Source organism: Macrobrachium rosenbergii, chromosome 3, assembly GCF_040412425.1.
Source record: "Macrobrachium rosenbergii isolate ZJJX-2024 chromosome 3, ASM4041242v1, whole genome shotgun sequence".
Taxonomy (NCBI): Eukaryota; Metazoa; Arthropoda; class Malacostraca; order Decapoda; family Palaemonidae; genus Macrobrachium; species Macrobrachium rosenbergii.
Window position 1 is genome coordinate 52,346,998 of NC_089743.1, and position 15,532 is coordinate 52,362,529.

Consider the following 15,532-nt stretch of genomic DNA (forward strand, 5'->3'; position numbering starts at 1 on the left):
ATTATTATTATTATTATTATTATGTAATTTTGAAACTTGGAAGAATTCTTATTTTACTTGTTGCTCCTCTCATGCTTCCAGTCAAAAACAAGTGACTGTAGTCGATTATAATAGGAAAATCATTGGGTCATAATGCGTGCATAATCGGGCACCCACAAAAAAAAAAATGTAATTAATTGCCCAGTCGTTAAATTTTGGGCAGTCAGCTAGCGGACAGACAGATAGATAGACGCTGCTCAGAATATTAGCATTTAAAAGGTTTAGCCTTTCACCTGGAAAATATTTTGCCGCGGCCATTTATTTTTGCGGTTTATGCTCATTACACAGATTTTGTGGAAAATAAGAGATGGTTCTGTAACGCCATCTCTCCATTTACCACGGAGACGAGGGTCAGTGTGTGTTGGATGAATTATAGTGATTTATTCAAATTTATTAGTTTCTTTTGTTGGACTTTTTAAGAAGAAATATATTAAACTGTTGGATTACTGAAAACTATCTATCTATCTGTCTATCTATCTATGTACCTACCTATTGGGTAGAAAGGTCTGCATCCACGTAGGAATTATTCCATTTATATGTATATATATATATATATATATATATATATATATATATATATATATATATATATATATATATATATATATATATATATATATATATATATATATACACACATACATATACATATAAATGGAATAATTCCTACGTGGATGCAGGCCTTTCTCCCATTTGTTACGCCCTCTAGAAATAATATACACAGTGACCTTGAAATATAATGCTTCCGTGTTGCATGGCATAAGTACGAAGAGAGGGAGGGAAAGAAAAATGATTGGTTCGAGCATCTTAAAAGATTAAAACAATCAGTAGGAACCTGGGACAGACATAATTCCTCACAAGGAAGAGCCAGCGCGAAGTCAGTGGTGGCCGCACGCCACATAGCGTGGCTAGGCCAGAATGGAATCTTGCAATCTTTCCTTTGGAATCCAGATCAAATTCGTCGTCAGAGGGAGAGAGAGAGTGTTCTCTTACGGGAGGAGGGGTGGGATTGTTCTTCCTGCGCCTACACCTTTACAGTTCGAAGAGAGAAAGTGATTTTTGCTCGGTAGCACATCAGCGAAGGACGTGTGTCTGTCTAACTGTGATGGTGCAGAGACCGGGATGCTTGTGGGAAAATTCTCATGCAGATTGAAATTTATCTTAGGCGATTTTTGTAGTAGAAGAATATGCGGAGATATTGACTAAGGCCATGATGTATGAAGATTGCAGATAAACTGCAATTCTTATGGTACTTGTGAATATATCTTGGTTTTTAATATTATCTCTCTCTCTCTCTCTCTCTCTCTCTCTCTCTCTCTCTCTCTCTCTCTCTCTCTCTCTCTCTCTCTCTCTGTAGTTTTTCGCTATCTTTTTCCTCATCCTTATACTTTGTGGTCATTAGCATTTTGGTTGATGACTTAAGGAAGTTTTGGAATGAAGAAGTAGTATTTCTTTTAAGAGTAAAGGTGATGTTCCAAATATTAAAAATAAATATTAAGCCTATACCTTTAAAGGTCACTCATCTCCGAAACATGTTCTCGCCAAGGGCAAACGGTTCGAGAATTATAATCAAGTTCATATTGGTGGTGAGTTTGCAGATCAAGCAAGCATGCCACGAGTACCATGCTCTCTCTCTCTCTCTCTCTCTCTCTCTCTCTCTCTCTCTCTCTCTCTCTCTCTCTCTCTCTCTCTCTCTCTCCTAGTCAGTCGTTTCAGGTCATGTAACTCCTGGGACCTAAGTGGTCTTCATTCACAGGGTATCGACTCGTCCATCTCACTTGCCACGAGCAAGACCCGTCCATCTCGTACCTCCCTTTTGCCTGATACTGATCAAGCCCACAAGCACGATCGCTATGAAGAGTATGAGGACGTAGGCTGTGCAGTGCTGTTAGACGGTGCACCACTGCCTCACTTGCATAGAGGTCTAGTGCCCTCATTGCACCTCACTCGGTGCACCATAGGCATTACTTCAGGTTCTTTGCAGCGTGCCTTCGGCCCCTAGCTGCGACCCCTCTCATTCCTTTCACTGTACCGCCATTCATATTCTCTTTCTTCCTCCTTTTACACCTTTAAAACTTCCTTTACTCTCAATTTCTCTGTGAGCGCTGTATGACCTCATAGGTCCTATCGCTTGGCGTTTGATCTAAATTTTATATTCCAATTCCGTGTACTGAACGGTACTTTAAATGCATTTCTTTTGGTATAGAAAGGTTCCTGTTTAACTTTAGGGGTTTTGAGAAAACTTAGGTAATGTCCCAGGGTCGTTCGCTGCGATGCTTGCGAGGTGTTTATGGTGTTTATGTGTGTGAATAATAATACGGAACTGATCCGTATTTGAGTTTTAAGTACACGGTTGGCATCGGCTGATGTTTATGGTTTGTGAAGAGGTTTCCTGAGGATCAGTATACTGGCTGGGGGTTTCAGCAGTATATGTTAGTATGACTTGATTTTCCTGCAACCAGCAGCTGAGAGAGAGAGAGAGAGAGAGAGAGAGAGAGAATTTCTGACTTTTCATTGCCAGTGTCCTGCTCAATATTAGCTTTGACAGTAAAAGTCTTCTTCATAATTTCTTCTTGAAACATAAACTAGAAGGTATTATATATATTTTATATGTATTATATATATATATGTATATATACATGCCTTTATATATATAATTATATATATTCAGATTCAGCATCCTCACTTTACATCCATAAACAAGTGTTGGTTCAACAGTCCCCTCATACCCCCTACTTATGCCATCGTAGTCTCTCCAAGTCTCTTCCTAATCTTTAGCACACACTGTTACCTCTTCTCCCATCCCACCATCATCCTTTGTATTTTCTCTGAAATACCTTTTGGGACCAACAGCTTCCAATGTGCTACCATTTATATTACCTGTCATTTCTGGAAAATGTTGTCGACTAATTTGGTAAGACGTTGAAACTCACTGCTAGTTGTTCCATCACGAATGACTTTACCTACTTAGACTACGACATTTTTCTGCTCAAGCAATTGTAAATCACTTGGAAATTTACGTCGTATTTGTTAGTTTTCTTATGTAAAAGTCGAGTCTGTAGTTAAAGAAATGAAAATAAAGGTGGAATTATCACTCGGTAAATTATGGAAGGATTGGTTAGTGCGAATGTCATCCTGGGAGTTAGCCTATTTGAAGACTAGCATTAGCTCTCTCTCTCTCTCTCTCTCTCTCTCTCTCAGGCTTGTATCTGATTCTTGTTTGGTGCTGAAAAATGATCAGTGTTTCAGTCAGTGATTAATTATAGTTTAGGAATCCTCGGAGAAGTCTTTTTTACAAGATTTTTTTTTGTTTTTGGAAGTCTGAGTGAGTAGTCGTGACACACACACACACACACACACACACACACACACACACACACACACACACACACACACACACACCGCAAATGGCACAGTGACTGGAAAGTAAACGGAAATGAAATGTTTGTTGATGCTTTGCAGTGCATCTTCCTTCCTTCATTTTCACGTGTCCACAATTCGGTCATTTTTACTCGCACCTAATGTTCAATACATGCCTGAATTATCCATTTTTTATCTCTCCTCTGTACGGAAGATCATAGATAACAGCTTAGCTTTTAGTAGCATTCGCTTTTACACGATAGACGTGAAAATTTGTAGAAAAATCCCAAACACCAGCGATTTAGATTGGATGGATGGCTACATTCCACTAGGTACTTTTGTTTTACCTTTAATTAATTATTATTATTTATTATATGAAACCTATTCATATGGAACAAGTCCACAGGGGCCATTGACTTGAAATTCAGGCTTCCAAAGAATATGGTGTTCATTAGGAAGAAGTAAGAGAAAGTAAAGGGAAATACAGAAAGAAGAGATTCCACGTATTAAATAAGAAAAATAAATGAATGAATAAAATTGTTTTTAAAATGTTCATCAAGAGTTCATTTAGTGTTTGTACTTTATACAGTTTAGGCTAATCCCCTTACTGTTTTTGCTTTTGTTCCTGCTGCAACATTTACTGTACAACAATTTCCTTGGATATTTTGTGTGACATTCTTTGCCATGTCTGGTTCATTTTTAACCTCGTGTTATTAAAAGGTATCCAGCAGTTATGTTATTCCGTATCGTTGCTCTTTTAATACCTGGAGAGTTTTTTAAAGTCATAAATCTCATTTTTAAAATTATTAGGTATTCTAAATTCATCATCATCATCTTTATTAATTATAAGTTTATGGACGTGCCTACGCGTTTGACACCTTAAAACGCTCGCATTCATGTCAAGTGACAGGTTGAATGATTTTGGGATATTCGTCCGTAATATTTTTCCTAAACAACCTTTGCCAGCGAAGAGAGATTTTTTTTTTTTTTTTTTTTTTTTTTTGCCCATGTCTGTGTAAACCGATATATCGAGAACAAATGGTCGAAACGGGATGAGTAAATGGGTCCAGTTCATTAGTTGGCTTTCCTCTTGGTCATCAGGAATGGAATACAGAATTTAGTCCAAAGGCCAAGCACTGTGTCCTATGAGGTCATTCAGCGCTTGAAAGGAAATTTAGAGTAGGTAGGTGTGAAAGGTGTAACAGGAGAAAATAATTGTTAGGGGAGGGTGGATAACAAGATAGAAAAAGATAACATGAATGGGAGGTACAGTAAAAGGAATGATAGGGGGTTGCAACTAGGGGCCGAAGGAGCGCTAGAAGAAAACCTTTAGTAGTGACAGTGCACCCCGTGACGTGCACTGTGGGCACTACTCCCCTGTGGGGCTCTTGAATATTAGGAACTGGTGCATTTTTGGTGAAGGTTAGACGAGTTGTCATTGAGTTCATTTCCGTCTAAAGTATTTTCATTTAACCAACCATTTTACGGGCTGCCCAAGAGCGAGAGCCCGTGCTGCCATAAGACCAGCTTCAACTGAAAGATGGACAGCCAGCAGTCACAAATGAAACCTGCTGATCAAGCACCCTAGATTTTGTAACTACTTGTAACAGTAGTAGTAGTAGTAGAAGTAGTAGTAGTAGTAGTAGTAGTAGTAGTAATTAATATCGTTTTTTAGGTCTACATCTTTGTCTACTTCTTGCATATGTTTATTTAGAATCATGTTCAAAACTTTACGATGGATCAAGAATTATATTTAAAGAAAAGTAAGCTCCACCAATCCCTTTCAGATTTCAGCTTTTGAGAAGCTTTGCCATCTGGAATGGAACTCACCTTGCTTTTCATATGTTTCTTTGGAAGATTCAAGTAGATTTAATATTACTTCGTAGGTGTATAGTGAAGCTCCGGGCTAGTATAGTGGTTAGTGTCGTGGAATGCCACTCAGATGTCGCGGGTTCGCGTCTCCTCCTGGGCTGATGAAAAATCACTGGCTCTGTATCATCATCAGTTACTGCTGCAGTGTGGGATCTGCGGTGGGAGGTTGAAACCAACATTCTTTGGAAGCTTGAATTTCAAGTCAATGATCCCTGTTTGTTTGTTCCATGTGAACAGGTTTCATCTACTGAAATAATAATAATAATAATATATATATATATATATATATATATATATATATATATATATATATATATATATATATATATATATATATATATATATATATATATATATATATGTCAGTATCATTTTCGTCAATCATTACCTACTCAAAAAGTAAGTATACCTTAGTTTTACCAGACCACTGAGCTGATTAACAGCTCTCTAGTGGTCATATATATATATATATATATATATATATATATATATATATATATATATATATATATATATATATATATATATATATATATATATATATATAAAATTCAGTCAGTATCTTTTCCGTCAAACTATCACCTACTCAAACAAGATCCTATAGGAGTACATATATATATATATATATATATATATATATATATATATATATATATATATATATATATATATATATATATATATATATGTATATATATATATATGTATATGTATATGTATATATTTATATATATATATATATATATATATATATATATATATATATATATATAATATATATATATATTCAGTCAGTATCTTTTCCGTCAAACTATCACCTACTCAAACAAGATCCTATAGGAGTACATTAATGCTTCATATGTGTAAAGCAGACATTTCTCACGGATGATCTCAGAAGATTAAGGTACAAGAAAGCCTACTCTAAAATCTGTCACTCTTTTAGGCCTCCTTTATTGGATCCAGTATCTTAGGTCTGTGTTGTTCGAGGAGAGAGAGAGAGAAGCTCATCGTCACCTTTTTTTAGTTCTTGTTTATTTATTTCTCTTTGTTTGTGTGTGTGTGTGTGTTTTATTTTTTTTTTTAGTTATCCTTGTAGTTATGTTTATACTTTTGGTGCTCTTTTAGGTTTCTGTAAAAGAAAACTATTGTGCCGGCTTTGTCTGTCCGTCCGCACTTTTTCTGTCCGCTCTCAGATCTTAAAAACTACTGAGGCTAAAGGGCTGCAATTTGGTATGTTGATCATCCACCCTCCAATCATCAAACATACCAAATTGCAGCCCTCAAGCCTCAGTAGTTTTGATTTTATTCAAGGTTAAGCTAGCCATAACCGTGCATCTGGCAACGATATAAACCGACACCGGGCCGTGGTTAAAGTTTCATGGGTCGCGGCTCATACAGCATTACACCGAGACCACCGAGAGATAGATCTATTTTCGGTGGCCTTGATTATACACTGCACAGAAATTTGATTGCGCTGAAGAAACTTCGGCGCATTGTTTACGTTTCTTTTTTTTTTTTTTGCATGTGGTATTGTAATGTGGGTTTTATCGGTTTCGCATTTGGAACACGAAAGGTCAGTAATTTTTTCTTATCCGACCACATCATAGAATGGAAGCATTATACATCACATTACATGTTTATTTAGCTACGGGTATTTGACTAATTGAAAATTGATATCAAATTTTTACCTCCGTTTTCGTAGCTTTTATTTTTATTTTCATCAAGCGAAGAAGAGACTGATTGTATCTTGCCCAAGTTTCCTAGTTGAATCTAGAGTGTTCTTAGAATGTAATTTGTTCTGTCGAGACTACAGTTGTCGTATAAAGAAACCATATAGAGCGATGGTTCTGTTCTCAACCTTTTTTGGCTCATGCACCCTTTCACCATATGTCAGAATGTCATTCCCCCCCTTTCCAAAATTGTCTGACTCAAAGGGTGCTTTCCAAATAATATGCATATAATACTAAAAATCCTTGGTCATAATCCCCCCCCCTACTGAAACTTTGAAATTCCCCCCTGGTTGAGAACTACTAATATAGAGCTTCACTGAGGGTTAAATTCATAAGGAGATCAGCAACCAAATATTGAATTTTTTGCGTTAGGAATGTAAACGAAAAACTGGTGCCATCAGCTGTTAAACGAAATGTCTTTAGCATTGTTGCCACGTAACTCTTCACGACAGTCATTGACTTAGTAAGCACAGAATTTTTTGTTTGATGTTTATCGATATCAGCGGCTGTCCTGGAGTTCCTGATTCTGCTTCGTTTTGACAAAGATCACGGACTTTCTGATCGTGCTTTGATTTCAATTTGTTTATTTTTGCTGTTGTATTTTGATGGATGATGACTCGAGAGCTCTAGACATGTTAAAATACGTATCTTTCGGACCACCATAATTTGGTCAGGTTCTCAGTCTTTGATAAAGTACTCTCTCTCTCTCTCTCTCTCTCTCTCTCTCTCTCTCTCTCTCTCTCTCTCTCTCTCTCTCTATATATATATATATATATATATATATATATATATATATATATATATATATATATATATATATATATATATATATATATATATATTATATGCATGTATGTGATTATTATCACTTTTGTACGTGATTCATTTATCACACATAACCACAGGTGAAAAATAAGAAACAGGGTGTAGGTCCTACACCCCGTTTCTTATTGTTCATACTAATGATTATGTGTGATATATATATATATATATATATATATATATATATATATATATATATATATATATATATATATATATATATATATATATATATATATATATATATATATATATATACATGTTTATTTACATTATAAAAATATATACCCATACTCGCTAGCTTCAGGTAAACCATCGTTACTAATGCAAAATTTAAAAAGACAGCATGTTGTTGGAGAAAAAGCATAGTACGTTTATGCTTTCAGGTTAGTAGTGACTTACAAAAGTGAAGTGTTGTTTTCCTTATATATCATAACCAGGATACAAGCAGACCCCCTTTTTTTGTATATTTTGAAGTATGTAACTTTAAAAATACAGGATTCTTTCGCTGGAAAGCTAAAGAATTCTGAATTTTCATATTGATTTACTGCAAAGACGGGATTATGTATCCTTCATTATTATTATTATTATTATTATTATTATTATTATTATTATTATTATGCGAAGGAAGAAGACCCTCTTTGAGGCAACTTTTGTTGAATAAAATGGCTGCATTTTGTGAACTGATTTTATACAGGGTTATTTCAATTCTTCTAATAATCCCTTTTCCTGCACATCAATCGAAATATGAACATCGGCCAGTTATTGACTAATATTGATGTGCAGGAAAAGCGAATTATTAGAAGAATTGAGAAAAAGTATAAAATCAATTCGCAAAATGCAGCCATATTATTATTATTATTATTATTATTATTATTATTATTATTATTATTATTATTATTATTATTATTATTATTATTATTATTATTGTAAAGGTTGAGGAGGCTGTCGAGATCTCGACACAAAATAATTTATTAGTTCTGATCGTTGCATCACGTCTCAAGTATAAAATTGTGGGTTTTGTTTCCAATGATATCATTTATTTTTCATGTGTGCTTGGAAAAAATATGGCTTGATTTATCATGTTATTATTAGTACTAGTCATATTTTTGATGAAAGTATCCAGGTTTTTGGTGTTCGGAATTTCAGTATTTTCCAAGTAAATTTTGCCCTTTATGAGAGCTGCTTCAAGTTTGAGAGAGAGAGAGAGAGAGAGAGAGAGAGAGAGAGAGAGAGAGAGCATTAGCATAACGTGTGGAAAATTTGCTTAGAATGCTGGTAAAACTGATTTAGGTTTAAGAATCTGACAAGTTTCTTACTCTGTGTGAATCGTGTGAATGGTTACATTCTTAGCTTAAGAGACCATTATCCTGTTAGTATCTACGATATTTTTTTTATTTTGTTTACTCTGCTATTTTACCTTCTGTTGTGGTGACATTCGTCCCTCAAGCATTTTATTCCAGGAAGTAATCCTGTTTCATTGTCAGTATTTTGTCTACTTCTTCCGTTGTATTTCACTTTGTGCTTATTATATGAAGGAGTCCACAGCTGACAAATTTGCTTCTTCTACCTTTGTTGCCATTTTTTGCTTTTTTGCCTCACTCTGTGTCGAGATTCATGTCAAGTCCCTCACTACTAAACTGTTTAAACCCTTCTAAGACAGGGTAGAAGACTAATCAACGAAAACTCCCTTCAACCTCCTACAACTCCCTTATTGTTAATCGCCTTGTTGAAGTTCACATGTTGATATTTTCCCCATTTAAATGCTCTCTCTCTCTCTCTCTCTCTCTCTCTCTCTCTCTCTCTCTCTCTCTCTCTCTCTCTCTCTCTCTCTCTCTCAGGTTGAGAGGAATAAAAAAATGCCTCAACTAAAAAAAATATAAGATAAAGGACTTTGAAGCCCCCTCCCCCACACAACCCCCTTATTTTGAATTTTCTTGACGAAGGCCACATGCAGAAATTTTGCCTGTTTAAATGCTCTCTCCCAGCCCAAGGTTGAGAGGAATTAAGAAAAAAAAATCTTAACTGAAAAAAAATTAAGGACTTTGCTCCCCCCCCCATAGCCCCGTTATTTTGATTTTCTTACTGAAGGCCACATGCAGATATTTTGCCTATGTAGGTGCTCTCTCCACCCCAGATTTAGAGGAATAAAAAAAAAAAAAAAGAAAGAACCTCTCAGCTGAAAACTTGAAAATAAATCAAGGACATTGCGAGAGACAGACCTTTTGATGTGGTTCTTTTTGTTTCTTTTCTGGATTTCCAGCAACAAGTGCCTTAATGAGAAGCGCCGGCGGGAACAGGAGAACACATACATTGAGGAGCTGGCCGAGCTAATCCAAGCCAGCATCGCCTCTGACATGAGCTCGCTCTCTGTCAAGCCCGACAAGTGCGCCATCCTGCAGCAAACTGTCAACCAGGTACGTTGGCCTATCTGCATCTCCCCTCCCCCTCCCCTCCCCCTCCCTCTACCCCCTATCTTCTCTCCCCTGTACCCTGCAAACCCTCCCTCTTTCTCTTTCTCACTCTGTCACTGAATTGGTTCTGTCTTCAATATCATACTTAATCACTTCTCCCTCCTCCCCCCCCCCACTTTCCTGTCACTTTCTCCCTACCACCTCCCTTCTCTGTAACTTCTCCCTCCTTACACCCTTTTCTGTCACTCCCCCTACCTTTTCTGTCACTTCTCTCTTCCTCCCTCCCTCCGTCCCATCCCTGTCACTTCTCTCCTCCCTCCTTCTCCTGTTACTTATCCCTGCCCCCTCCTCCCTTCCCTGTCACTTCTTCCTCCCTCCTCCCTTCCTTTCCTGTCACGTCTCCCATCTCCCTTCTTCTGCCACTTCCCCCTCCTTCTCCTGCCATTTCTCCCTCCCCTTTCCTTCCTTGTCACTTTTCCTCCCTCCTCATCGTCCCCCCCCTTCCCCTTGTGTTCTGTTACCCTTCTACTTCACTTGACTTGTGTGACCTACATTTTATGTTTATATATATATTGTTGTATAGACCTTGTTGTTGTTAGGCATTCCTTGTGTTTCTTCCTACAGGGACACCAATCCGTTTTCTCTGTCGTTACATACTTTTTATTGCCTATGGAAAATCTGTTTTTTTTTTATGTTTGCTGTATTAGTGGACGACAGGTAGACTGTATGAATGGCGTTTGTGATTTTTCTGTCGTATCTAGGAAAGGTTATACCATGGAAGGTGGATAGGGTGGTTTTATATTATATATATATATATATATATATATATATATATATATATATATATATATATATATATATATATGCATATATATACATACATACATACAGTATATATATATATATATATATATATATATATATATATATATATATATATATATATATATATATATATATATATATATATATATATATATATATATATATATATTTATATATATATATACATATACATATATATATAATATATATATATATATATATATATATATATATATATATATATATATATATATATAATATATATGTAGAGTACTCTTGCAGTATCTAGCTATGTCAGATTATGTGGACCGTCTTCAATACAGTCAGAGAAATGGAATTGCATCTTCAAATGTTTCTTCATGGTTGGATTGAGTTTACGTCTTAGAAATAGCAAAGTAGATCACTCCCATAATTGTACTGTGCATTCACACAAAGAATAGGATATTTACAGCTACCATATTCCTAGAAAGCTTTCAAAATTTGTGAATGAAACCTCCGTTAGATACCATCCTGTTTAAATGAGGTCCTTATATCTATCTATCTATATATATATATATATATATATATATATATATATATATATATATATATATATATATATATATATATATAATAAATGCGACTTTCACTTAATCATTGCTGTTTGTAGAAAATGGGAGCACCAGTACATCCCTGAACAGTGTTCGGGTAAGTATAGTATATAAAAGTGCTAATCTCTGGACCTTACATAGTACAACTCTGCCTTTTGCACCGTCCCATTGCCAGAAGGTATATTTCATTGATATCACAATCGAACTGTGAGATTTCTTATGAATCCCTCAGCAAAACATTTCGAGATTCCCTATACAAAATCAGTTCGAGATTCCCTTCTTTAAACTTTTCCAAATTCTCTCTGCAAAAACATTTTGAGTTTCCTCTCCAGAATTAGTTTGAGATTCCTTTTGCAAAAAATAATTCGAGATTTCCTCTCCTTGATATTTCAAGATTCGTTCTCAGAACGTTTGAGTTTTCTCTCCAAAATCAGTGCGAGATTCCTTTTCAAGAAACAATTCATGATTCCGTCTCCTAAACATATCCTGGTTAGCTCCAAAATTGTTTCGAGAGTCCTCCTCCAAAACCAGTTCTAGATTCCCTTTCTTAAACATTTCATGATTAGTTCCTAAATTGTTTCAAGAGTCCCCCTCCAGAATCAGTTCGAGATTCCCTTTCCAGAAACAATTCGTGATTCCTTCTCCTAAACATTTCCTGATTAGCTCCAAAATTGTTTCGAGAGTCCTACTCCAAAATCAGTTCGAGATTCCCTTTCTTAAACATTTCATGCTTAGTTCCGTAAGTTCCCTCCAAAATTGTTTCAGGTAAGTTCCCTCCAGAACAGATTGCTCCAAAATTGAGATTCCTTACAAAATCAGGAACAATTCATGCTTAGTTCCAAAATTGTTTGATTCCCAGTTCTTCTAAACATTTTCCTGATTAGCTCCAAAATTGTTTCGAGAGTCCTACTCCAAAATCCGTTCGAGGTTTCTTTTCCTGAAACAGTTCGTGATTCCCTCTCCGAAACATTTCCTGATTAGCTCCAAAATTGTTTCGAGAGTCCCCCTCCAGAATCAGTTCAGATTCCCTTTCTTAGACATTTCATTAGTTACAAAATTGTTTCGAGAGTCCTCCTCCAGAATCAGTTCGAGATTCTCTTTCCAGAAACAATTCGTGATTCCCTCTCCTAAACATTTCTTGATTAGCTCCAAAATTGTTTCGAGAGTCCTCCAAAATCAGTTCGAGATTCCCTTTCTTAAACATTTCACGATTAGCTCTAAAATTGTTTAGAGAGTCCTCCTCCAGAATCAGTTCGAAATTCCTTTTCCAGAAACAATTCGTGATGCCTTCTAAACTTTTCTTGATTAGCTCCAAAATTGTTTCGAGACTCCCCCTCCAAAATGGGTTCGAGATTCCCTTTCTTAAACATCTCGTTAGTTCCAAAATTGTTTTGTGAGTCCCCACCAGAATCAGTACGAGATTCCTTTTCCAGAAACAATTCGAGATTCCTTCTCCTAAACATTTCCTGATTAGCTCCAAAATTGTTTCAAGAGTCCTCCAAAATCAGTTCGAGATCCACTTTCTTAAACATTTCATGATTAGCCTCAAAATTGTTTCGAGAGTCCTCCAAAATCAGTTCGAGATTCCCTTTCTTAAACATTTAATGATTAGTTCCAAAATTGTTTCCACAGTCCTCCTCCAAAATCAGTTCGAAATTCCCATTCTTAAACACTTCTTGATTAGTTCCAAAATTTTTTCGAGAGTCCTCCAGCAGAATCAGTTCGAGATTCCCTTTCCAGAAACAATTCGTGTTTCTCGCTCCTAAACATTTCCTGATTAGCTCCAAAATTGTTTCGAGAGTCCTCCTCCAAAATCATTTCGAGATTCCCTTTCGTAAACATTTCATGATTAGTTCCAAAATTGTTTCGAGAGTCCTTTTCCAGAAACAATTCGTGATTCCCTCTCCTAAACATTTCATGATTGGCTCCAAAATTGTTTCGAGAGTTCTCCTCCAAAATCAGTTCGAGATTCCCTTTCCGGAAACAATTCGTGATTCCTTCTAAACATTTCCTGATTAGCTCCAAAATTGTTTCGAGAGTCCTCCTCCAAAATCAGTTCCAGATTCCCTTTCTTAAACATTTCATGATTAGTTCCAAAATTGTTTCGAGAGTCTTCCTCCAGAATCAGTTCAAGATTCCCTTTCCGGAAACAATTCGTGATTCCTTCTCCTAAACATTTCCTGATTAGCTCCAAAATTGTTTCGAGAGTCCTCCTCCGAAATCAGTTCTAGATTCCCTTTCTTAAACATTTCATGATTAGTTCCAAAATTGTTTCGAGAGACCTCCTCCAGAATCAGTTCGAGATTCCTTTTCCAGAAACAATTCGTGATTCCTTCTCCTAAACATTTCCTGATTAGCTCCAAAATTGTTTCGAGAGTCCCCCTCCAGAATCAGTTCGAGATTCCTTTTCCAGAAACAATTCGAGATTCCTTCCCCTAAACATTTCTTGATTAGCTCCAAAATTGTTTCGAGAGTCCTCCTCCAAAATCAGTTCCAGATTCCCTTTCTTAAACATTTCATGATCAGTTCCAAAATTGTTTCGAGAGTCCTCCTCCAGAATCAGTTCGAGATTCCCTCTCTTAAATATGTACAGAGTATCTCGCCGAAAACATTTTGAGATTTCCTTTCCGAAATCAGTGCAAGATTCACTTTCCTAAAACAATTTGAATTTCCTCATAAACATTTCCAGATTCTCTCTCCAAAACATTTTGATTAAGGTAATATAATAAAGTATTTACCTTCATGATATACCTTCTAAAAACTTAGGGATTTGTGAATCCCGTCTGTACCTTAGAAAGTTGAACGATAATAGGTCTCAAGTAAGTATTTTCATTATGGAGAAGAAAACTTAGTCTTGATCAGATACAAGATAACATTTGTGATTGTTGTTCTATTCTCTCTCTCTCTCTCTCTCTCTCTCTCTCTCTCTCTCTCTCTCTCTCTCTCTCTCTCTCTCTGACTACATAAGACACCGGTTAACCGTTGTCATTAATGCGTTTTCTTCTGCCCTCTACGTATTAGACACAAGTTAACCTTTGTAATTATTTTTTCCCCGCCCTTGTAGACTCTGGGTCCTGGACATCAATTAATCTTTGCCTCATTAACTCGATTAGACGCCAGTTAACCTTTGTGAATGTTTTATTTATTTTTTTTTCTTAGCACCCTCGCAGATTTTGTGGCTGTTTAGTTTCGGTATTTACATTCCAATCAGTGACTCGATTAGACATCATTTAACCTTTGTGATTGTGTAGTTTTTATTTTCTTTAATAACTTAATTGGTCATGTCTTTATTATCACGCTCGTTGACGCAACTGCACGTCAGTTAACCATTGCTATTGTGTCATACCGGTATTCTTCTAATTGCCCAAGTTAGCTTGATTAGACACTGTTTAACCTTTGTGGGTATTTTATTTTTTTCTTATCACCTCGAAATTATAAGTCGATTAACCTCCGTGATAGTTTTAATTTTTATATCACCCTGAGTGACTCGATTAGGCACAAGTTAGCCGGTGTGATCGTTGAGTTTTTATTGCCCTCAATGACTCGATTAGACTCCAGTTGACAGTGGATTAAGCAAGCGAAGAAAGCGTAAGCAAAAAAGAAGAAAAAAAGAAATCTTTACATTTCCTATTCATTAGTTAATGTTGTATTCCTCGTTTCCAAAATTAGGCCATTATTTGATAGTCCAGATGATCTCAGTTGAACCACAGTGGTAAGTACCAGCATGAAAATGTAATTTGTTTTTTCACGTTTGTTGATTTTGCTTTGGAATCTAATGACGACCTCAAAACTGACACATTTTTCGTCAGGGGTAGTTTGGTTAATGTATGTCTTTGTTTAGGCTTTGTTCTTGTTGCCATATAATACCTGGATTTAGTGG

General features: G+C 36.0%; 1 protein-coding gene across 3 annotated transcripts in view; it reads left to right on the top strand.

Annotated features, from left to right (window-relative positions):
* The window catches only part of LOC136855648 (nuclear receptor coactivator 2-like), a 466,631-nt gene that overhangs the window by 333,313 nt on the left and 117,786 nt on the right, over positions 1-15,532 (top strand). For 2 of the 3 annotated variants that reach the window (XM_067132856.1, XM_067132847.1), the window contains exon 3: positions 10,087-10,240. The exons of the other annotated variant lie outside the window; for it this stretch is intronic. In XM_067132856.1, coding sequence (XP_066988957.1) covers positions 10,087-10,240 — 154 coding nt within the window. The remainder of the gene's footprint in view (positions 1-10,086; positions 10,241-15,532) is intronic. 3 annotated transcript variants of the gene reach the window in all.